The sequence below is a fragment of the Tyto alba genome, unplaced genomic scaffold (genome assembly GCF_018691265.1).
Source record: "Tyto alba isolate M040663 unplaced genomic scaffold, T.alba_DEE_v4.0 Super-Scaffold_6, whole genome shotgun sequence".
Taxonomy (NCBI): domain Eukaryota; kingdom Metazoa; phylum Chordata; class Aves; order Strigiformes; family Tytonidae; genus Tyto; species Tyto alba.
This window is the reverse complement of record NW_024881327.1, coordinates 25,696,089-25,720,717: the sequence shown is the minus strand read 5'-3', so window position 1 is coordinate 25,720,717 and position 24,629 is coordinate 25,696,089. Positions and strand designations below refer to the sequence as shown.

Here is a 24,629-nt window from a genome sequence, read left to right as displayed (position 1 = left end):
TGGTGTTTGCTCCGTGTCTGGGGCTGTGTGACCTGCTCGGGGCTGTGTGACCTGCTCAGTGCCATGCTCCTCGGTGGTGGAGCAAGGGGGTGGGCAGCGGGGGCTATTCCAGCCTGGCCACACGTACACCTCCCTGGGCAGGGACCAGGCTGAGACCTTGTTAGCTGAGGCAGAGAGTGATGCCAGTGAAAGGTGTTCCCATCTTCTGCTTTCCCAGCCTCCCCTGACTCATCTGAGGACCTAGTGCCAGAGTGGGTATAACACGTTGGACTTTTGCTGTTTTGTGTAGCTCATGTCATTTGTCGCTTGAAGTACCCCCGTGGTCTGTGGAAAGCAGCAGAGAAGTTTTCCAAAGACATCCCCATGAAAGACCTGCATGATCTTTCATAAGACCTCAGAGGTCTTTGCCCTCTGCATTCTCAGGTGCCAAAAGTTGCTGGCAGTGATCTGAGGGATTTGCAGATCAGAGGTCTCCTTGCCTCTACCCTGGTGTCAGGCACCTCTATGTCCAGGACAAAGGGGTTTTCCAGCTCTCCTGACTGCTGAGCCACTGCTGGCTGGGACCTGCCTTTTGAGACCTTAGACTTGCACTCTCCTTCTTTGAGCTGCTCTGTCAAAGCTCAAGCTCACACCTGCACTTTGAGGTAGCAGAACTGAAATGAAAGGGTTTTTTTTTTTCTCCCTTTTTCTTGCAATCTTTATTTCTAGGATGGTTGTTTAATGTGTTCAGTCATGGAAGCGTATATGCAAAGTTAGCAGACCTTGTGAAAAATTTCTGGTGGCGCTGGAAAAATGATTGCCTGTCAGGTTTAGCACTGATACATTTTAATCTGAGGGAGATGGGGAGAGAAAAAGGGCTCTCTCCAAAACCCAGACCACAAACAAATTAATTAGGCTCTGCAGCTGGTTTCACCATCCTTTGCTTCCTACTCTGTGGTGGACTTGTCAGGAAGAAGAGCAGTTACCTGACCTGGTCTTTAATCCAGTATATACCTTAAGAACAACTAAAGCTGTGAGATGAGTGAATTAAGTCTGGAGTATATAACCTCATTCCAACTAATTATCCGATTGTTTTGCTTGAACGTCTGTTGTTATCTGTGTGGGTAGGGAAATTCAGCCTCTGAACAGAGCTGCAGAGTGTGTTTTTGAATGCAAGTAGTATTTTCAGTGGCATGACTCTGCTACTACATATGGATGTTGTACAGTCTTGTACAACTGTGCTTCACATGAGAGGGACATTAGCTAACAGCACAGTTATTGTAATCTAAGGATTGCTTGTAGGACTAAAGAGCTACTCTGAAAGGGAAAGGGTTTGTTCCTGCAAGACCACCTCAATATTTGTGTATGTTCTCCTAATGTTCAAATAGGTCCATAGCAGTTAGAATTTATCTGCATTTTCGGCTATGAACTCCATTCCATTTTGTAGGTTCACTAAGACTTTCACGTTAGGGGTGTGCTAACTCAGCACCCCCCTGCTTGACTTAACAGTGGAGCCAGAGAAGCCTAAATGTGTTTCTATCTCTGAGTATGCAGTGTAAATTGGGAAGTAATTGGGAATTGTGGGTTGAAGCTGCTTATTTTACACAGCTTTATTTTCTGAGAACATTCTAAAATGTGTTTTATGGTGTATTCAGTGAAAAAGAAGCTAAGAGGTCATTTAGAGCAGCTTTGGTGACTGGGATATTGGTGCCTCAGTGAACTAATTTGGTAGCATTGACATGAAATTGTTTTGGAGGTAAGAAATGACAAATTATCACTTCAACTAAAGAAATAAGCAAGTATGGAAAGCATGTACTGATGCTTTCATTAAACTGGACACTTCTAATATAGGAGTGTGAGTCGAGCTTCTGAATACATGAGAGAGCAGTTAAAAAAAGATAACGGTTGAGCAAGGAAACTTCAGTTCTTGGCAACATACTGAGTAAATGACAAAGAATGATTAAAAGTGCTGCCATGTAGAATCAGGCTCATATGTTCTTGAATTTAATTTTTAAATAGCTTGAGTCTGTTCCCATTCAAAAGCCAAACCATTGCAGAAACTGTTGCTTCTGAAACTAGTTTCAAATGGTTTTTTAAAGGCCAGTTTCCATTTGCAGTGGTTATTTGCTCTGCGTGCCAAAGGTCTTACAACCCAAAAGGTATCTGTAGAATTGCACAGTGCCATTGCAGCTTAGTATTTTTAAGAAATAACTCCCAAAATATTGACTGCACATACACAACTATAAATAACAATTTTGCTGCAGAAAAAAAAATGTTGTATTTACAGGCATTGTATTTTGTGCTTTTTTTTTTTTTTTTTCTGCAGGTGGTTCACTGCCCCATGAAGAATCTTCACTGGTTGTGAATAAAGGGGAGGAATTAAGGCTGAGGTGCAATGAGGATGGACCTGTGACTTGGAATTTCCAGAACTCAGACCCATCGGCAAAAGCAAGGAGTTCCAATGAGAAAGAGTGGTACACCAAAAATGCAACAGTCAGAGACGTAGGCAGATACATATGTAAAAGCAAAGGGAGTATTGTCACCTCTTTTTATGTTTTTGTTAAAGGTAAATATCAATGAAGGCATTATTTTTGCTTTCCCCCTGCTTTCCCACTCCCAAAATAATAGGACAGTAGATGCTGGAGGAGGGAAAGAATTTGAGGTACAGAAGGAGAACACAGTCTAATAGAAGAAATCTCCTTCCCTGTCCAGTAGAAAGAAAGCTCACTCTCATCTTTGCTTGCGGTGGCCTTTGTTGCCAGAGTAAATTTCTGGATGAGTTTCTCTTTACATGCCTGTTGTTTTGTGGTGAAATATACCTGATCTTTCTTTCCAGAAGCTAGCCAAGTGACCTGAATCAGTTGTATGAGTCAGTTGTACTGTGAGGAAAGAAGCAAAATGTAGAAATGTCTTTTTAATTCCATGCCATCCATCAGTATGGAGTCATGTAAGGTTTGGCCCCAAGCTGTTGATCTCTTAAGGCAGTTAGCTAAAGGATTTGGCTTTTCAAGGCTGTGCTCTCAGGCTTAGGCCAATAGGCAGCAATGACTCTTCTGTCTCCAGCTCCTGATCTACCTTGTGACTGATCAGAAATGTCTCAGATGGGAAAAACACGCTTCTCTTCTGACACATTTTTGCAGTCCTTTATTTTACCCTTCTTTGTGCAGTGTTTCTTCAAATTTTTTCTCTTCTTTTGTTGGTTCCTGATCTGTGGCTTCATCACCTGCCTTCAAGCTGACAGTTTACCATGCCTGGCATTCCCTTTTCCTTTCCAGGGCAGACAGTTATTTTGCTTCTCCTTCACATAGCTCTGATAGCATTTCTTCCCTGTTGATGAAAAAAAATATTACAGTGTCCACTTTCTTGGAGACAACATTCCTTAACCGGCAGGGGTTGTCTCAGAGAGCCTAATCTGAACCCTGCCAATCCTTTGAGAATTACTGCAAGGTTGTTCTCCAAGACAGGGAGATACTAGCACAGAACAGCAAGGAGTATTTTCCCAACGGAAGATATCTGACATAGTGGCCACACAATTTAAAGCGTGCTCCTTTAACCATTCCTGAGTTGTCCAAATAGCCATGCAGCTACCATGGATGAGTTTTCTTGACCTTCTGTGTTTCTCTGAGACTATAACTTAAAGGAAGTCTATCACGTATTTTACCTATATGTGACAAATATTGTTGACTTTGTCTGCCATGACTGTTTTCCTGAAAGTCATGGTACTTATCCCAGACAGCTGTGATCATAAAGATGTTTGTGCCTTCCAGTATGTGACTGACTCCTTCACCTCAGGATAGAAGGCAACCCTCCCACTGAGCATGATTACCAAAACATCAGAGAAGGTGTGTGGCCCTCATGCAACATGTTGTTAATTTGTCTTGATTGTGTGCAAGCTTCACTTTGACAAGTTCCTGGCACTAAAATAAGTGTTTGTGAGGTTGGCCATCATTTTGCAATAAGCTGTATCTTAACGACACCTTGCATCACCTTGAAGATGCTACCATGAACTCAGCTGCTTGTGGGACTGCCACAAGCACCTCATACACTTTCTGCTTGTAAAGCTGGGAATGAAGAGATAACAGGACCAAGAACCTCGATCTGCGCAGTCCCAAGTGGAACTTAAGATGGTGGCAGCTGTTTATCTCTTGCATCCACCTGTATCTACTAAAACCAAGTTTTCTATGCTTCTGTGACCAAGGATGTCGTAGTGTTGACACACTGTAGGTGCTCACCTCTTTCACCTTTCTGCTTTGGCAGAAAGTGCCTGGGTTGTGACTATAGCAGCAGTTTGTGTCCCTATCCAGGCAAATTTAGTGAAGAGGAAGCTAGTTCAGACACCTACATAAAAGAGAACAATCTCTTGATTTTGATCTCAAGTCTTTTCAGACACAAGGAGTGATAAGCACTACCACATCTTGTATTGAAAACCTTGCAGAAACCCAGGATGTACCTGGGGTGGAAAGCTGTGAAGGGAAGAGCATGACCATGAGCAGCCTTGTTTGTGCCTGGATTCCTTACAGCAAATCCTTTCATGTCTTCTCACCATGATGTCTCCCTTCCAGAAGGGGATGGAAGATGGGAGGGGAGCACCTCAGCAATTTCGCTTACCCCAGCCAAGACCTTCCCTTCAATATCAGCTGTTAGTGAAACAAGTCTTTGTTCCTTCCTTCCATTTTCAAAAATGTCTGGTTTGTTCCTGGAGAGCCATACTTTCTGCATAGTGAAGATATCTTGGCTCTGTCCATATTGGAGAAAAAGTGGACTGAGAAGAAACCAGTTAAGTCTCTGTCAGCAGGGACATTTAGATGAGCTCTTCTAGTTCGTGCTCTTCCAGCTCAGGAGTGACAGCTATTCACAGCATTTCTCCAAGTACCTCCATGTGCAAAACATCGCACTTAGGTTGTATTTGGACATGGTTTACTTTTTCATTTGCCAGTAGTCTCCATCCTCTAGTTCTAGACTGATGCTTCGGAACTTTTAGTTTGTGGGGGCTTCTTGGGGGCCGGTGTCAAATAAGGTTAAAACTGTACCCTCACTCTAAGCTAGAAACCAGCCAATAACTTCCCCGTTCAGCCATGAGCACCCTTTGACTTTGTGTTTCCGAATTGCTTATGTGAATGCCCCATGCTTCTTTTTCAGCCTGTTACTTCTTGTCTTAAATGAAATATACATTGTCCATCGTCTTAACCAAAATATCTGTGTTCCTTTTTAAGTCATGGTTTGTTGATCTCTAATAATTCAAGTTATACAAAGCCAGTTTGCAAAAAAGAAAGAAAACTTTTCGCTCTGTTTTTACGTTTCTAATTCATGCTACTCTATAGGGAGGGCAGATGGGAGCTGAAATAAGCTTTTACAGAGTGTTTCTCACCATACCATCCTTTATTTTTGTGTTTGCTATTAACATGTTCTTAGCATTTCAAGGTTGTCACCTATCATGGGCTTCAACTTTGGTTGTAAAAATATTTAAAGTACTGTGTGTTTGTGTGCTGTGGTTGGTCAAGACGAAATGCTTTAGGAAAGTTACCTTGTGAAAGAAAGACTACATGATGATTTTTTTCAATGAGATATGCTGTTGGTATGCCCATTTTTTTTTCTAAGGATGCTAAAAATAACTCCTGCTTTCAGTGAGGGGAGACAGAAAGAGAAGTTGTTTGGTGCTTCCTCTGGTAGCAATGTGTGTTCATTTAGATTATGTATTTTACAGAAGTGAAAACCATAATTTAGGTGCTTTTCAACTTCCATTTACTCATAAATTTCTTCAAAATCCTCCTGTGGACATGAAACCTTACAGCCCTGCCACCAGCTAAAAGCAAATTATTTTTAATGGTCTGTGAAAATCTGTTTACTGTTGCTGGGGGTGGAGGTTGGAGGTTTTGGAGCTAAACAAGGCAAAAAAAAAAAAAAAATCCCCATCTCCAAATAAAAAAGCAGTAAGATTATTTTTAGCATGCATGGTTCTTTAGTATGTCTGGTATTGAATGCTACTGCAGATCTCCTGTTGTGCTGCTCTTTTAGGCCAAAATTTAATGTCTCTTGGTAAACATGAATTGAGTAATACTCAGTTCTACTGGCTGAATGTAAAACTTTCTTTGATGTAAGTGCCCAGTTGCAGAGTTAGGATCATCAGAAGTTCCCTGTGCAGTGTCAGCTTCTCTGACGGATCTTTGCATTTCTTCACAGATCCAAACGTGCTGTTCCTTGTTGATTCTCTGATCTATGGAAAAGAAGACAGCGACATCCTGATAGTGTGCCCACTAACAGATCCAGATGTTTCAAATTTCACGCTGAGAAAATGTGATGGCAAACGGCTCCCCAAAAATATGACGTTCATCCCCAATCCCCAGAAAGGCATCATTATAAAGAACGTACAGAGGTCGTTTAAGGGCTGTTACCAGTGCTTGGCCAAGCACAATGGAGTTGATAAAATATCAGAGCACATTTTCCTGAATGTGAGGCCAGGTAACACAGGATTTTTGCCTTCTGGTAGAGCACCTGATTTTACCTTTCACCTCCTAGGAGCTGATGGGAAGTGCTGTGAAGTCTTACCTTGTGTCCAGACCTTGCCAGAGGGAGCCTGGAGGTGGTGGTCTCCTCTAGAGACTTTTGGACTTTTCTCCTACTCAAAGCCAGAGATGCATGCACACCAGGGGATTGCTCTGTAGCACCTGTGGCCACTGCAGGCTGTCCAAAGGAGGGAGGTGGGCTTAGAAAGCTTGTTCTGGGCAAGTTGTATTGGGACACAGGTTGAACTTGTGACACTTGGCTTGTGGCTGTGCTGAGCAGGCTTGGCCATGATCATTTTTATTTTCTGTTCTGGGTGATTTCCAGGTGTTTTCTTTAACATTCTAAGAAATGTGGGTTGTGCTGTTAAACTATGAGGTTTGGACAGGTTTGTGCAGACAAGGTGGAGATTTGGGTGCCTGACTCACATGTCTGTTGCCTGCAAGTGGCAGGAGGAGGAACAGATTGATGACGTTGAAGAAGAGGGATTCAGTGGAAAGGCAGAGGTTGAGGGGAGAAGAGGGCCCTTGTTTGTCTTCATGAATGAGGATGATCACAACAGCAACCACGTGCCCAGAACATGATGAGAAGTGCGTTGTGGCTGAGCTGCCAGATGCACCACTTAGCTTTGCAAACTTGTTGATGATGCCCTGCCTTTGTCCTTCATGCACCCTCATGCCCTACGGTTGGGTGGTGAGGTGGATTTGGGAAGCAGAAGCCTGATGCCTGGCTGTGCAGTACATTACAGACTGGTTTTGTCTGAGCATTTTGGAGCCTACGGTTACCCCGTGTGTCATTAATGTGCTGTATAAATACCCAGGAGAGAAGTGGAGGGAGCGATTCAGCAAGCCAGGCTGTCTCGGCATTTCCTCAGGGGCAAGTAAATGAGTTTGTTCTCCACGTAGCTCTGGGGCTCTTTGAATGAAGTAACCCCTCGCTGCAGCTGAGAGTGTGTCTCTGCTAAGGCGTGTGCGTGGCGCAAGGGCTGTGGTGAGGTCTGGAGGGGAGCATCCCCTGTCGGTGCACACGCGTGGGTTGTGCGCCAGGAGTTTCTGTTGGCTGCAAGGGCGTTTCTGCTCACTCAGCCGAGGTGTCCCGTTGGGTTTCTGTTGTTGAAAGGAGAGCTGTTTTTGAAAAGTAGGGGCCGTGTTGGTTGGGTTTGTGCTTTCGGGGGCATCCAGCCGTCAGCGGTGTCATGGCAGCGGTGCTGCCGAGGCTGCTGCCGGAGGAGGGGGTGCACGGCTCGGGCTGGTGGGCTTCCCCCCTGCTGCCGGTTTCGTGCCAGGCGCTCGGAGCTGAGGCCAGGCCAGCACCAGCACCACCCCTCGTGCTGGTGAGGGAGGGCTGCCCCGTGGCGTGATGCGAAGACACGTTGGTGTTTGCTCCGTGTCTGGGGCTGTGTGACCTGCTCGGGGCTGTGTGACCTGCTCAGTGCCATGCTCCTCGGTGGTGGAGCAAGGGGGTGGGCAGCGGGGGGCTGAGAAGTTTGCTGTGGCAAATTGAAGAAATCTTTTTCCCGGTGATTTGGAAACTGATAGAGTAAATTTTAATGAATATTAAATTTCAATTAATGAGAAGAGAACAAAAGTTTAATTAGTACAGACATCTCTGACATTCTTCTTTGATGATAAAAGTCAAGTCAGTTTTTGCCATCTCTGTTGTTTGTTCTGTAACAAGGTGTTTTTTTCAACTGTTTTGTCAGTGATGGCTAGAGAAAGCAAGCAGTTTATTGATGTAACTGACATTGCTCTGACATAGGAGAGTGCAAGTTGTAGTATTGGACTATTTAATTTTTTTATGGGATAAAAATCTGTACTTGCTCGATACAGCATTGACTTTAGATGGGAGGGTGCTGACCTGGCATCCCATCACCAGTGGCCTCACTTAATGGTGGGCAGCCGTAGGTGGCCAGTGGGACTTGGGAGCTCTGCCCATGTTCTCCATCTGGGGGGAGGTGTGTAGTAAGTGGAAGCCTCCTCTGCTGAAGACCATCAGCAGCAAAGCAGCATTGTCATCCTCAGTGTTGTAATTACTGTGCTGTAGTGTTCGGTCCTTACGGAGTTCACTAGGTAAAACTCCCACTTTTTCTTTGGCTGAAGATTTAAGTGTGTTGGAGACCCTGTGGTGGGCAGTGCTTTTGTAATCATATCTTTGGCTCTCAGACCCCTATGCCTGAGCTTTTGGTGCAGAAAGACAGAAGTATCCATGAAACAGGGAGCTGTACAGGCATACTCAAACACACACCAGCTCTGCTAGGATAGGACAGGGAATGTTTACGTCCAGCCCTTCTCAAAACAATGAGGGGCTTTGTGGCCTTAAGGCTTTGTTTTGGTTGTCCATAGATGTTTCTGGCGGGTGAGAACACAGCATGCCTTCTGCACTGGCTTCCTCCTGTCTCTTGGGTACTGCTGAATGCCGAGGGGGGATTTTTATGTGAGCCTTTATATCTGAAGAGACCAAACATGTTTCTTTGTTCACTTCCATAGCACTTACAGCAACATGAGGAAAACATTATTGTTAAAATATGAATGGCTGAAAAGTGTGGCATTTTCCTAAGTTTTGTATAATTTACGTAGGACAACTACAAAGCCTGTGTCAGAGGCAGGAAGAGTCTGAAAAACCTTATCTGATATATGTTGCATTCACAGTTTGAAAGTGAGTCTTCCTGCATAAAAGCCCTAGTGGCAAGTTCACTGGAGTCTCATAAATGAGGAAAATTTGAAGAAAGGATGAAGATAACAGAAAAACAGACTCTGAAAGGAACAGAGGAGGAGCTCAAGAGCTTTGTAGAGATAACAGGCACAAAGTCCTCACATATACTTGGCTGTTGACAAAAGACACCCCAAAGCAAAACAGGGGTACAGCTAGCCCACAGCTGCTTGTAACCACCTACCTCTTGGGTGATGAACTTGTCCATGATCTTGGTTCCAGCCACCTCTGCGAACCATCACCGTGAGCGGAGGTTGTGGTGCTTTCAGGGGCGGGTGTGCTGAAGTCCTTGATCTGTACCTGTCCTTCCTAGGCTGTCCATCAAGGGCTTTTCAGGGACCTGTTAGACAGTATTTTGTGTTGGCTGTAGTATTTTGTAATTAAAAGTTGCAGTTAATGCTAGGCAGTGGTTCTTCAGTGGCTGATCCTCTATGGTGTTTTTGGTTCTGGAGTGCAACTTTTTAATCGCTGTTGAGGAGTGAGTCGTCTCATTGACTGTTCCAGGTTGTTGAAGTTCACTCATGCAAGTTGCTACACTCTAACAAGTATTATCTAACTTTAAATATAATTTGAAGAGAGATTGAAGCAGAAATATGCTTGTTGTAAAGGAACAACTGTGTAATATGTTCAAGAAATTTGAATACCTCTCGGAGGCCTGAAATTTTATTAGAAAGTTAATGACTGTTGATTTTTATCCCCCCTTGGAAGCTTTGAAGCTAATGAAAAGTAACGCACTTCTAAATTGTTTTCCAGTTCACAAAACTCTTCCTGCCATCACCTTATCCAAAAGCTATGAGCTTCTCAAAGAAGGGGAAGAATTTGAAGTTACATGCACAATCACAGATGTGGATAGCAGTGTACAAGCTAGTTGGATTTCTCACAAAAGAGGGGTGAGTTCGTTTAATTGTATGCCTCAGCACAGTACACAAACTCTCTGCAGACATTCATGTGCTTGTCTTGGCTACCTGATGTTTTATTGGTTTGGATTTGTTGCATTTCCAAAGGTCACATATCCCACAGACTTGTGAGGGGCCAGCAGCAACTGTTCCATGCCCATGCGGACAGCTGGGAGAAAAAGCATCTGCACAGGCTTCTCTTCCCAAACAAAATTAAAGCTAGGATCTTCAGTATGAAGTTTAGGTGACCTCTGTTGGGCTGCCTAAATACGGAAGCACGGAGTGCCTACACATCACATTGCAATCAATGGGAGCTGCAAATATCAACACATGGACTGCAAATTGCATATTCTAGTCGTTATCATTAACAGTAAAATACCTGCTAATTAGCATGGGATTGTGCGTGACAGGAATAGTAGTAAGCATTCGCAGGAATGATTAATTAATTTAAATTACATGGTGTGCCTCACTAACTGGGAAAGTTCTGAAAAATGAACCAGTGAACTAGCTTCTATCTGTAGTGATAGATGAAGTTACTGCCTAGCATTGCCAAATTAAATTATTGGCAGGCTAAGTACTCCAGGAGAGTTTGTTACCGGCAGCACAGCTATTCTGCAGACAAGGGGCAGATAGATCCCCTCCCCTGGTCAGTCAGTGTGCTGCCAGCTCTGCCTTTGAAACAAACAGCCAGCACTGGGTCTTTTAAAGGCTGCTTCTTGGTCTTCTGGGTATACCCTGAAATTTAAATTAATTAAAAGCCCTTGTGAAGACCCGTTAGTAACTTCTGCCGTATAAGTTCCCATGCTAATTGGCTGGTCTTTTAATGCTAATGTCAGTGACCGGAATACATAATTCACAGTCCACGTGTGTATGGAATAAAAGGCTTCTGTGATGTTTAGATAAATCACATCGCCTCAGGCAGATAGCGCACCGGAGGCCCGTTCCCTGGGGCTGGGCATGCCATGCTTAGCTAATCTGGCGGCTCTGGCAAAGCTGCTCTCACTAAGTGCTTGCTGCTCCAGAAAGGCCACCTTGCAGCTCTGAAGGTTGAGGAGGTCTAAATGACATGAAGGCGGCGTGGGACATGCAGATGGGGCTTTTGGTCCTGTGCCAAGGTCAACTGCAAGCCCTTCATCTGAGAACTTAATTTCTTTTCTCATACCATTCCCCTTTCTTTGTTACAGTGTGATGAAGTCAGGGCCTTCCCTTAAGTTTTTGTGCTTTATCCCTTTTCATTTTATGAGTAAAAGCCACAAGGAAAACATTTTTGACCAAATAAGTTTGACCTTTCTGTCCTTTCTGGTAAATATCAGGGAATGCTATCTTTTAAATATTGACTATCAAATTAAATTTTGTACTGAAACAGAATACATAAAATCATGTTTAAATAGATGCAGAATTACGTTTTGTCCTGAATAGATGAGAGGAAAAAAACCCACAACTTCAGTCCTTGCATGACTGAAGTTATCACTACTTTTGAAAATTAGGAGACTTGTTATAAGCAAGCACATCCGTACAAAATGAATTTCTATTTGTGGTTATTATAGCTCAGGAGGAATCAAAATTGTGTTTAGAAGATTAATTTTATCTAAAGGCTCTTGGAACCTCCAAGAATTTAAATCATTCTGCTAGAAAATCATAACAAGTCCATGTCTGCATTTGGATTAATCAATGTGAATTTATCAGTCTTTCGAACCACACCAAGCGTTCACATAAACTAAAATCCACACCTCAAAACATTTATTTTTTGTATGCATATGTAGGCATAGAGTCGTGATATACTTAATGCTTTGAAAAGAGAATAAAGTTTCCAGTTGCCTTTAAGATTAACAAGTCTAGATTGCTACGGACCAAGAGTCAGAGCACGTACCAGAGGAAAGATGTGGTGTAAAGGCCAGCTTGTCTCTCTGCAGTATATCTGCAATCAGGAGGTGCTGTGGACTCGGGGCATAGAGCAACCCAGTTTAAAATGAAGCTCCAGCACCTCATCATTCACTGGGAAGCATTGCAACCATTAGAGAGTTCCGTGATTTTTAGGCACCACTTGAGTGTTGAACCACAATTCAGAGTTGCGATGAATTTTTACAATAGCTGCAGCTTCTGAGCATTGAGAAAGTCAAGATCCAGTGGTCATTTTGCATCAAGCCCTACAATTGGAAGTGTTAGTGCAAATAAAACCTTCTGTCAGTTTCTCAACTTCATCAGCATTAGAACTTTAGCCAGAGTGAGCTGGGTTTGACCTTGGGCACAACACCCTTTTTTTCATACAATTGAAACATTTGAAGAAATTAGAGTTTCAGCTTTGTGGCTTGGGCTGGTCTCTCCCGCTGGGCTGTCTCGGGGCAGGTGAACACACAGACACACATACACACACAGTCTCCTGCATTGCAGTGAAGCTTGAGGAGGAGAAAAATAAAAAGTAAGAGGAGGGGATAGGACTTAGGAGAGGACATTATCTCCCAAAGACAGCTGATCACACACTTGTTTTACATGGAGAGATTCTAGTGACAGGTTTGTTGTGCTGGCTTATTATTCCGGTTTAAAGTGATGAATATTAATATAGCAAAGTTATAATTACTTCTATTTTTAATTTATCTAGGAAAGATACTGCATACACAGTGTTGTAGATGTTAATTGTTTTTTACCGACAGACTGTTACAAGCAAAAGCAGAAATTTGGGTGATTATGGATACGAAATGAAATTAACTTTGAACATCCGTTCAGTGGGAGTTAATGATTCTGGAGAATTCACATGCCAAGCAGAAAACCCTTTCGGAAGAACCAATGCCACAGTAACCTTGAAAGCACTAGGTAAATAGTTCTTGTAAAAATCTTAACATTTCTAAGAGCAGGAGGTGGAAAGTGAGAACACTGGGGACTCTTCCCTTTCATCTTTCTCCTTTCCTCCAAACCTTAACGAGTGAAGTTGTTTATTAAAAGGTTATCGCTGACTGGTACCATATGGAATGGCTCAGGAAGTGTTGTGGTGTGTATGACTACATCAATTTCTATAACCCTTTGCATGTTATTGGAATGTGATATTAGAACAACCACCCAACAGTGTTTCCATCTTTCTGGTTTGTCTCATCCTTCCTGGTTTAATTTTAAATTTAATCCAGTCTTAATGAAGCAAGTAATTTACATTTGCCTGGTACTATCCCTGTGCTTAAGTAATTTGGCAACACAAGCAGAAAGGATATCTCTAATACCTGCCTTCTAAGCAGGGGAAATCTCGCTGACATCGGCATGTCAATGTTTTTTACATAGATTCTATATATGTACCTATATTTAAAATAATGCTGTAAGGAACACTGCAGTGTTCATAGACAGCATGAAATTGTTCTGGAGCTCACACCCCTAGTAAACCCACTATTCAGCACTTCCACAGTTTTTTAGATTGTGTCCCTAAACAGTGAGAGAACTCCCTCCCACCTCTTGTTTAATAACAGATTTGTTTAGAGTCTACTATATATTAACTTGGGTGACACACAGTGCGTTTGGAATTTTAAAGCTGCTGAAACCTGCTAATTTGATAAATTAAGGACAATTACGGACATGTTGTATAGTTAATAAGATCATTCTGAAGAATTCTGCATAGTTGGCTACAACTGTTTCAGTTCCTTACCGTTCGAGGGTGCAGTAACTGAGGGAAGTGTAGCCTTGGATCTTTTTTCCTTTTCAAATCTTGTTTTCTGTTGCACAGATACTTCTGCAGCATTGCTTGTTTTGCTTTCCCTGGTAACTTAAACAAAACAGAAGTGTTTGACCTGTGCAGGTCAGATCTTCATCAGAGTGGCAGAGGCTTGAGTGCCCTTAACCTTGCTCCACTGTTCAAGGGGGTAGGGCTCATAACCCCCTCCTTTTTTCACAGGAGAGACTAAATTCATATGTAAAAGAGTGAATCAGTATGAAGTATGAAAGAAAATCTTTTCCCCAAGGAAAGCAATGTGAAAGCTTTTATTATAAGAGGAGGGAAGTTCTTAACTACAGAAATTCTTTAGACTACTACATATGCAAATGTGGCTTTAAAAATGATTGACTTTGGAAGGTCTGGGGACTAAAATAAAGCACGACATTATAAAAAATAGAAAATAAAGTAACAGGTTTGTACTTAGTAAAATGCGAAGTTTGTATTTAATAAAAAATGCCAGAGGAAAGATGGAATCTTTCCTTTTCAAGATACTTTTCTGTCCCCACCCTCTCAAATTTGACTTAAAATAAAACAAACTCTTGTCTTCTGGATGCCTTTCACCATTCATTGTCAAACTTACTATATTTACCTGAACTATGCCAGCTCCCAGAGTCCTGGGAAGTGGTGTATAGCATGTACGAGAGAGATCCTGGGATTATATCAGATCCTAAATTGATGTGGCTTTAATGTTAGCCAGAAGGCTTACCAGCAAAAATGGGTATTTTTGGTAAATTTCCTAACTACTTTTTTAACAGTAAATTTATCTAGCTGTACACAGTTTCTTGAATTGCATTTCAGGGACTGATGGCACAATCATAACATTTTATTTGCAGGAGCTTGGGTCTGGTTTTGGATCTAGATTGCATAGGGGATCTCATGTTTATACAGAAAATAGAAAAAAGCTCTGCGAAGGAGCTAAATATCTTCAGTTTCCAGATTTAAAACCCTCTTCTCTTTTCTAATGATGGAGCGTACCTGTCTGCTGTGAGTTTACTTCATCCTTTCTTCTCCAAAGCAGCTGTCAAGTGCTCTGGCAGCTCCATATGCTTTCACCAAGCCCCACTGGCTCCTGCTTTCCTGAGCTCAGGTGCCCAGCTGGCCACAGCAGTTTGATTACTAGAAAGTGGGAAGAAGCAGGGATCTGAGACTGTCTTTTGGTCTAAATTCAAGCTCTCAGTAAATGTGTTTCCTTGTAATTGCAATATGCCTGTCAAACGGATAATTCCCATATGAATTTGTGCAATAGGACTGAAAAATTTGTCATTTCAAAGTGAATAATCCTGAAGCTGATGAGTTTATTAATGAAATTAAAACCTGTGCAGTAAGGATGCTGCTCCACATGATATTTTGGAACGGAACTGCACAATGATAAATGGTATCTGCCAAATAAAAGATTAAGACCCAGCAGTAGTTGAACAGAAATGTCTTAGTTTAAGACAGTTGGTATCCAGGCCTGTGGACTTAGCACGTTTTTCTCTAATTACAGTTTTTAATAGCTTCATTTGTAATGTCGTTCCTAATGACACTTGACAAAGAAACCTTAAATACTCTAGTATAAATCGTCATAAATGACCAATTTATTTTGCTTTTTTCTTAGTGTTTCTTTTGTACCAGACAGTTAGTGACTCTGATATTTGGAAAAATATAAATATTTGAGTAGTATCAAACACATGCTTGCATTTTTCCAAAAGAAAATAGAGGGCATTTATCATCAGAAGATGGAATTATTTCTGTTAAGGCACTCAGAGCTGCTTTAAGTCCTGTGCCTCATTGCTATATATAGCTAGTTGCCTTGGTTTTGGCAGGTGAGGGCTCAAGTTCTGCTTTGTAGATAAGGTTTCCTGTTTCACAGTTGGATGTTTGATCACTGATCTTGAAGTAGTCTAACTGTAGTTAGAGTACTGACAATGTTCTAAATGGCCCTGAAATTGTTTTTCTTCTCTTCTTATGGCCATCAGCTAAAGGATTTGTCCGTTTGTTTGCAACAATGAATACCACAATAGATATAAATGCAGGACAAAATGGAAATTTAACAGTTGAATATGAGGCTTATCCAAAACCAAAGGAAGAAGTCTGGATGTACATGAACGAAACATTACAGAATTCATCAGACCATTATGTCAAGTTCAAGACTGTGGGCAATAACAGGTAATATGAATGACTGTAAGTGCTATTGATTTCATTTTGGAACAGCAAACTAGAGTCTGCTCTGGAAAGAGGAGAGTGGAGATGGCGAGAAAATCATGATTGTGAAAGAACTTGTAGTACGTGTAGCTTACCACAGTAACGTGGTGCTTAGTTGCTGGCTGGGGTTAAACCACGACACGCATGGGGCCTGGGTTGTGTATCTGGGATCCTCGGTGAGAAAAGGAGCAGGCGGCGGTGGTGTGTGGGGGGGCCTGAGCCCGGTGCTGAGCTGTCACCCGGGCACATGTCCGGGTGTTAGAAGGGGCAAAACCTTTGGATGCAAAGTGCAAGTGCAGTCGTAATGCAAGGTAAGAGTGTCGGCATGGACAATGTGTGCAGAAGAAGACTGCATGCTAGTAATTCACTCCTTAGTTTCCATGCAACAGTTGCCTGTTCACTGCAAGTTGTGAGCATCAGTAATGTTTAATTTTTTTCTTTACAGTTACACAAGTGAACTTCACCTTACCCGATTAAAAGGAACAGAAGGAGGCATTTACACATTTTTTGTGTCCAATTCTGATGCCAGCTCCTCTGTAACATTTAATGTCTATGTGAAAAGTAAGTAAAGTGAACAGTTTGAAATATTTCATTATCACAGTCATTGTATTTTATACAACATAATGTATGCACAAGATGTTACAGTGTGGTTCAGCATATGAGAGGCTTTCTGAAGTGAAGCACATGCTGGAGAACTATTTAAAAGTCAAGATAGAAAGTTGCAGAGTACTTACACAAATTGACCTATTATCCAGCATGACCTTAAATTCTAATGAATGTGTTCCAGAGGTTACCAGAAAGCAGCTAGATGGTTTATCCAGAAAAAAAAAAACTAGCACCTGAAAACACAATCTCAAAAATAACCAAGTATCATAAACCTTTGATAATTTAAGGTGGAGCAGAATGTATAGGGATTATAATTTGCATTTTTGTCAGCCAAATTAATCTATTAATTGTCTTTAATTTGTTTGAGTTGGGTGCAGAGTTTGAAAGCTTGTCAGGAGAATTATTCACTTGTGCCTTTTGGCATCTAAATACTTCTGTATAATAATATAGATCACCATCGTTTACAGGAGGAACTGTATAGAAAGTGAGTGAATGTGCTGTGAATACAGTTCTGTGTTGCTGCTCTGCTTTAGCAGCAATGTGTTCTTCTCCAGGCATAAGTTTATGCAGAGGGCTGTTGAGACAAATGCACATAAATCTAGATAGTAATTTCTGAATTCTCATTTATCACTGAAGTTCAACATTTGTAGTGTCACTATTAGCAATGCCATAGTTTGGGTCTAGAAATGTTACTTGGGCTCCTTTCAGACATGGCATTTCTTCCTTCATCTGTGAATGTTGTCATTTGTATTCTTGTGCCTTTTCCATTTCCTAGCTGTGATTTCTGAGGTGAGGGCATTGGTGACCTTGGATGTCCTTTGCCTCTGTGGATGAGTGTGGGTTACCATCATGAGGGATAATTCTACTATTTTGCAGATGAGCAGAGCAAATTATTGAGCCAGAAGTTTGATTTCTGGGAAGGAATGGGAGAAATTGCAGGTTGTCTGTGGAACTGGCAGTTCACATGAGCGTCAGTTCACTGGATGATGTTTTCTGACTTGCAGTGTCATACATGTGCTTGGAGCAAGGGGTTGTTTGTGGTCCTCTCAGCTCTCCCAGGCTCTGCAGGCTTCTTGGGACCAGTGTGGAGAGAACTGAAAAAAATAAAACCATAAAACAACCTGCAGTTTTGTCATCATCAAGTGTCAGTTCTTGGTGCAGAGGTCCATGTTGTCACTTCTGAAAAATGTGCTACCTGCTAACAGCTGAAAAACCCTGTAGACCATGGTTAGGAAACCAGGCTAAGAAGAGCATGGTGAAGTAGGGTGGCCAAGACAAGAGGGTGCATAGACAGTTTAGTTCTTCTGAGTGGCTTGTCCATACAACCAGCAGTATTCAAGTCGTCTTCCCTCTTGCTTCAACTAGTGGTCTTATAAGTAGTAAAATCAGTCTTGGGATACAATGAGGACATCTGAATAGTCTCATAGAGCTCATATTGCCATGTACTGTGGCCCTGGGTGGGCTGCAGCCATCGCTGAAGCAGGTGGATTTGACACACTTGCCTCAAAAAGACTTTCTTTTGGGATTTTGACTAAGCTCCTGCAAATATTTTTTCATTTTGAAAGGAAGGGATGAAATAGATCGATCCTCCTAGGGTTTATTTTTAAGGCAAATAAACTGTTTTCAGTGGCTTGTAAAATGCTCATCATTTAGGTATGAAGCACAAACTGCATCACAACATATTTAACATAGCAGAGTAACTGCCAAAGGTGAGTCACGTGTGGGTGGGTCAGATCCTGATCTAACAGTGCATCCTGATCTGACATTGTCATCAGCAGGGATTTTGCATAAATTGCTGGGATGTAGCTTGCGATGTTTACACGTCTGGCTTGGGCAAGTAATCAGCAGAAAGTAATCAAACAGGTAAAACAGGATTCATAATCAGGAGAATGTCTTCACATAAACAAAAATTGATGCTGAAACATTTGCTGAAGGGCTTCATGTGCAGAAGACCCAGTACAGAAATACTTGCCTTAGATATAAACACATTTAGCAATTGCATATGCTAATCTGAAACAATACTGAATTGCTTCAAAAAAAAAAAAAAAACAAAACCTAGCAATTCATAGTAAATGTGACATAAAGTAAGGAGGAAAGGAGCCCTGAAATTAGGAGCCAAAAAGAAAATTACAACTTGACAAGCAGCATGCTGAACTGAGTTACAATTAAGAAATTGTAGAAATCTCCAGAGTGGCAAGGTACAGTGTGTCTAGTAATTAGTAGAGGAATCTTCCAACTAGTATCTGAGTTTAGTGCAAAATAATATCTGGGCTTAATTACAGTCAACAAAATATTATCTGTGTGGTTCGGGCTCATGTTGCAAAGTAGAAAACTGGTCACAGTATTATAGGTCACATGAAGCCAAGCTCAGTGGTTTTCCTGTTATTAGATTATGCAGTGAACAAATGAGGGGTCACCATGATACTATGAAAAGAATTGTTCCAATCCAGAAAATGTAGCTTCAGGAGGAGACCCCTCTCTCTGACTGAGATGACAGACAATACCTATTAAGTGTTACTTTTTAGACATATACGTTGTTAGTGATGAAGAAAAGGAAACTGGTAATAGAAAGCAATTAAATACACAGTGTTATTATACAGAGTATTGAATTAAAATAGGATTGACCTCTTATAAATTGTCTTTGGTACATTCAGAATCTACATTAATAAAAGCTGAAAAGCAGTGAATAATTAACCCAGTGAAATTAGAAGTTTAAAGCATCTGATGACGGATTATGTAAGGCAATATGCATATATGCCGAGCAATGTAATGAAATGTTAAATATTTAAAGGGTTAAAGCCAAAACAGTAAGCAAAGTCTAGTCATTAAGAGCCTGTCTGATACGAGGGGTAATTAGGCAGTGAAAGTCATAAAATCTAGCACAGCCAAATCTCTTTTAAAAAGAACATGCTCGGTGACAGCTTGGCATCTGTTTGCTAAGGCTATTTCATCTTTGCTCCAGCATCCCCTGGAGCACCTACGATGGTGGCTGAGGAAGATGCTCTGGCTACGGGAAAGGGATGCAAGTGCTGAGACACAGGCGCGCTGCCTCGGTCCCCTTGGGTCCCCTTGGGTACTGGCTGCAGGGGGGCAAGTGAAACACATCCTTCAATTTCTCTGAGCCAGGGAGGCTTGGGAGCCCTCCCAGCTGGTGGGGAGAGGCTGATCAGGCTAATTGCCACGTCAAAGCACTTCACCAGGCACATGAGGGGTAGAGCTGCTCTCAGGTCAGCCCAACTCAGGAGGCTGCTGCAGCTGCCCACAGGCCCAGGGCTGGACCAGTCTGCCCTGGCTGCTGGAGGCATTCACCCTGCGCAGCCTGTCGTCTCCCTCTGCTGCTGCAGACTGAGTCCACGTGGACTCGTGGCCATGTAGACAGACTTTTATTGCACTAGATTTTTACTAATGTGGGCATTTTTGTTCCTCTCACTCAAAGTCAGAAGACAGTAAATGCAGCCCAACTCTGGCACAATATTTTTTCCGGGGCTTATTGTTCGTATTCCTTTTATATTTGACTTTTAATTTCTCTCATTTCTTGAGTTACACTGTGTTGTAATGTGGCCTAAAAAATCGCATATACCTAAACAAACTGCACATGAGTAGTAGATTAGTTAATTACAATCTCACAATCTAACCATTTTGATAGGAATTTTGGAAATGTAAGTTACGCATATTCCATGAGGACTGAGGCTGGGTGAAATGCTCTGCGCTCTCAAAAAGTTCCTCACCAAATGAGTAATGCTGGAAATCCATCTCAACATTTTGCAACAATGTTTGGTTCTTGGTGGTTTGCATAAAACACATGCGGATTTAGAAATGAAAGAACATTTGGTTCCTGTAACATGAGTCATGAGGAGATGCTATGTGATTGAGAATATACGTGTGCTTTATTGCCTCTAATTTAATCAGCAAGTAGAATATTCATTAAAAACTTAACACCATGCAGTCTTTGTACATGGATTTTATCTGAAATAAATCTGCGTTTTCCCACTGTAGTCTATACAGCTTCAGTACTTCCTAGAATATTTGAAGTTCATCTTACATTTCTGTAAAGTTGTATTAACTGATAATGGACTCTTAACTTGTTCCTGTCAGGTGAGCAGCATCATTGCAATGTAGTCTGTTTTTTCCATTAACTTCTTTTTGGGTGATTTTGCAAGGAAGATAAGATAGTTATGGGAAATAAGGCCTCTAATTCAAGTTTCACCAAGAAAAACATCTTGCTGTGCTGGAGATGCTGTTGGCTGAAGCCTATGACGTTGCACTAATGACTGTAAAGTCTGTCTGATCGCTCTGGTTTCCTGCCATACATGAAACGGCAACTCCTGAACTGTCTGCAGGACAAGGTCTGATGCAGGACATGGCAGGAGACATCAGCTGGCTGGATTGTTTTCTAAACTACTAGAGCAATCACAAATTATCATTTGGAAAGCTAATACATTGAGCCAGGTAATAGCTTCCTCTACAGGCAATGTTTCAGAGAGTCAGGCAGTTGGGCATTTCGGTAGCAGTGTCATAGAGGGACATATGTCCTCTTCGAGGATGGGGAGGTCTGCACTGGCTGCCTTGTGCTGTAGTTCTTTTTCTGGCTGCAGTGGTAGTATTTAATACACAGGGCAGGTGTAAGTGACATGTGGTTTGACAGACTTAGTACACTTATAACTGTGAAGAAACTGTCCTTTTTACAGGCAGGTAAAGTCATGCTGTGCAGGAACGGGAACTACACTGTTGTTCCAAGCACACCCTTCTTTGGGTTGTCTAAGCTCTGGGCTTTGCTGGTTTAGGATCTTTCATCAAACCAAATACTCAGTGGAGGTAAGGTATTCTGAAACCCAGCCCAAGCATTCAGTGTACAAATTGATATTTTCACAGATGGTCAGTGCTTGCAGGACATCATTTGAGACCCAGGCACCCTTGAACATGCGAAGCTCTGTTTACCTGAGGAATTCCACAGACAATGATGCACATAAGTTTCTGGGGTGAAGAGCAAATGGCAGGGCAAATTCTGTGTTCCCGTAATGTGTGACTCTCCTTTCTGTTTATTGCAGCAAAACCGGAGATTCTCACTCTGGGTATACTTCGCAATGGTATTCTGCAGTGCAGAGCAGCTGGATTCCCAGCCCCTACCATATACTGGTATTTTTGCCCAGGAACTGAGCAGAGGTGAGTTAAGTAAACCAGTGTCTCCAGAGGTTATTCTAGATGCAACACACCCAATTTAAAACTAAAAATTAAGAACATAAAATGACTTGGTAACAGTTATGTTCAAATGTTGCATCACTGTTTTCATCATTGTTGGTATTGCATTACTTGCAGTTGTTTGAGGGAAGGCAGGGGTACATTTCATTATTCCCCTTTGCATTCCATCCTTGAAAGGGGAATAACCAGCATTTTCTGCTAGGAAAAAGTAAAAACCAAACTTTTTCTCTGCTGCAAGCTAGCTAAGGTTTGTGTCAGTTTGGCCCCAAATGACACATGTTCTGTATGCAATTTCACAGAATGACAGTCACAGAATCACTTGTGAATATGGCTGTTATCTTTTGTTTTATTGTGTAATGATACAATTTTTCAAGACATAAAGTAATTAGATTTCTATTCACATGAAGCATATGACAAGTAAACAAGTCTAGAGTTGTTATGAATAAAACCTGATGTCTAGTTACCATGTTTCTAAAAAGATTGTAGAGTTTCACTGTGAAGTGAGCATCTGTTGAGCATATTATAAGGTTTTGGTTGACATCCACCATGGTTGTAGATCTTGTCATGGGTCTCAGACCTGCGTAATTTGTTTTATGTTGAAAGCAATTGTTATTTAACTGTGTGCTCATGAAGTAAATATATGACATATGAAGGAGAGGCAGCATCTTGGGAGAACAGAACTCACTATTTTCTGGCTGCATATAAGCTTGATGGTGTTATAAGTACATCGTGAAAACTTTTTTGTCCTGTAATAGAGCGATGGTTGGGGAAAGCTTCCGAGAGTAGGTAATAGACCACGACTGCTTGAAGCTGAAGTTGGAGTTGCAGGTTGAATGGTACAAAACCCACAGTGGACTTACAGACCTGTAGGTATCTCTAGCCCAAAGAAAACCAAAAAACCTCATGGTGTTCAGTTGGGTCAGGCTTGATGTATGTATCCAATTTCCCCACCTCATAGAAGACAATGAGACACTGTGAGTAGGCTAAGTTTTGAGAATAAGATCTTCAGATGAACCCCTTTGTAGTGCAGTGTTTTTTAGTTTTCTAATGGTCTGGCAGTGACTATGCCTCAACAGCAGGACCTGTCATCCATTCCAGGTAGCAATCCATGACAGGTAACTGTCAATATTGTTTCTCCCAGGTGTTTTGATTCACCGACAATATCCCCCATGGATGTCAAAATCAGCTACACAAATTCATCAGTGCCGTCATTTGAACGAATCCTGGTTGAAAGCACCATTAATGCCAGCATGTTCAGGAGCACTGGCACCGTGTGCTGCGAAGCCTCCAGCAATGGGGATAGGAGCTCTGCTTTTTTCAACTTTGCTATTAAAGGTAATGGCTGGAGTGAATGAGATCATAAAATGTGGGTGCTACTTAGCTCTTTCTGTAGGAGGATTTTAAGTGGTTTACCTTTACCATAAGGAAGTTTATGGTACTGTGGTTGAACGTATGATAATGTATTACATTACTTGTTCTGTCTGTCAAAGCATTGCTTTAATTTTTCGATGAGTACTGTGGTATCATCCTTTTATGGCTCCAGATCTGCAGTGCAGTAGATAGCTGGTTTTCTTCTGTCTGTGCAGCACAGGGGCTCACAGCATTACACTGGCTTTCCCTTTCTCTCTCCCTTTTCAAGTCATCTGTTTTGACTGTTTAGGCCATCAGGTTTTTTTCAAGGAAAGACTGCATTTTTTTTTTATGTTTTTACAATGTCTCAGGAAAAATAAGGTCCTGAACTTGCCTAGAGCCTAAGGGCTATGCTGTTTTAAAAGAAGTAACAACAACATACTGCAAAAAGGTTTATGAGTTTTGCAGCAGTATTTGTAGGTTTGTGAGAGGAAAAAAAAGCACTAGAACATAGATGACTCAAAATGTGTTTATAAATCTGTGCTGCTCTTTACAAAATCAAATGTTCTGCTGCTTCTTTTGTCTCTGTTACACCCAGATATAACATATAAACAAATAAACCAGATTTAGGGCAGATAGGTTTTACTGGAATGGTATTCCTTCACTACTCGGCACAACCTCTATTTGTAAAGACTGCGCTGTAGACATCATATGTGTTTGGGGAGGAGGGCAAAAAAAGAGAAGAAATCAGGACTTCAGAAGAAAGCTTCTTTCTTTAACTTAAATTGACTGAGATCATGCAAATCCCTTGCATTAATTGATCTTGGTGTCACGTCTCCTGAATTGATGAAGCTGAGACTCCTAAGGCAGCAAACTGTATGGTTTCTTTGCCAGCTCTGTCCCCCACAGCTCATTCAGAAAAGCCATTCTAATATACCCAGAGGACACTGGGGAAAGTCAAAACCCCAAACCGTGTTTCACAAAGAAGAACCAAGTAAAGGTTTTCACCTGCATCTTTTTAATACAGCTTTTCTTGTTCAGTATTTAAGGAGAATTTTCTCTGTTTCTTTCCAGAACAAATCCGTACCCATACTCTTTTTACCCCTTTACTAATTGCATTTGGAGTCGCTGCAGGAGTGATGTGCATCATAGTCATGATCCTGCTGTACATATATTTGCAGGTAAAATCAGAAGCCCCTCTGCCTGAGTCATGAAAGTGTATCAACTGCCTGTGGAGTCTTTGGTAGTGACAGACATTCTCTTTCTTTTCCAGAAACCCAAATACGAAGTTCAGTGGAAAGTTGTTGAAGAGATAAATGGAAACAACTATGTTTACATAGACCCAACACAACTTCCTTATGATCACAAATGGGAATTTCCTAGAAACCGGTTGAGTTTTGGTTAGTTTAGATTTATTTAACTTCATCTGCAAGGTGGAACCTTCAGGTCTCATATGAGACTTTGGTCAAACACAGCAGGATTTTGTCAAAAAGGCATCGTGCAACAATGCAAAT

The 24,629-nt window shown here is 41.7% G+C and overlaps 1 protein-coding gene across 1 annotated transcript in view; it reads left to right on the top strand.

The window, feature by feature from the left end:
- KIT (KIT proto-oncogene, receptor tyrosine kinase) overlaps positions 1–24,629 on the top strand; it is a 57,039-nt gene that overhangs the window by 16,074 nt on the left and 16,336 nt on the right. Inside the window, exons 2-11 of the mRNA XM_032999270.2 lie at positions 2,306–2,545; positions 6,160–6,438; positions 9,943–10,079; positions 12,737–12,896; positions 15,735–15,924; positions 16,406–16,521; positions 21,615–21,729; positions 22,907–23,100; positions 24,190–24,296; positions 24,389–24,515. Coding sequence (XP_032855161.2) covers positions 2,306–2,545; positions 6,160–6,438; positions 9,943–10,079; positions 12,737–12,896; positions 15,735–15,924; positions 16,406–16,521; positions 21,615–21,729; positions 22,907–23,100; positions 24,190–24,296; positions 24,389–24,515 — 1,665 coding nt within the window. The remainder of the gene's footprint in view (positions 1–2,305; positions 2,546–6,159; positions 6,439–9,942; positions 10,080–12,736; positions 12,897–15,734; positions 15,925–16,405; positions 16,522–21,614; positions 21,730–22,906; positions 23,101–24,189; positions 24,297–24,388; positions 24,516–24,629) is intronic.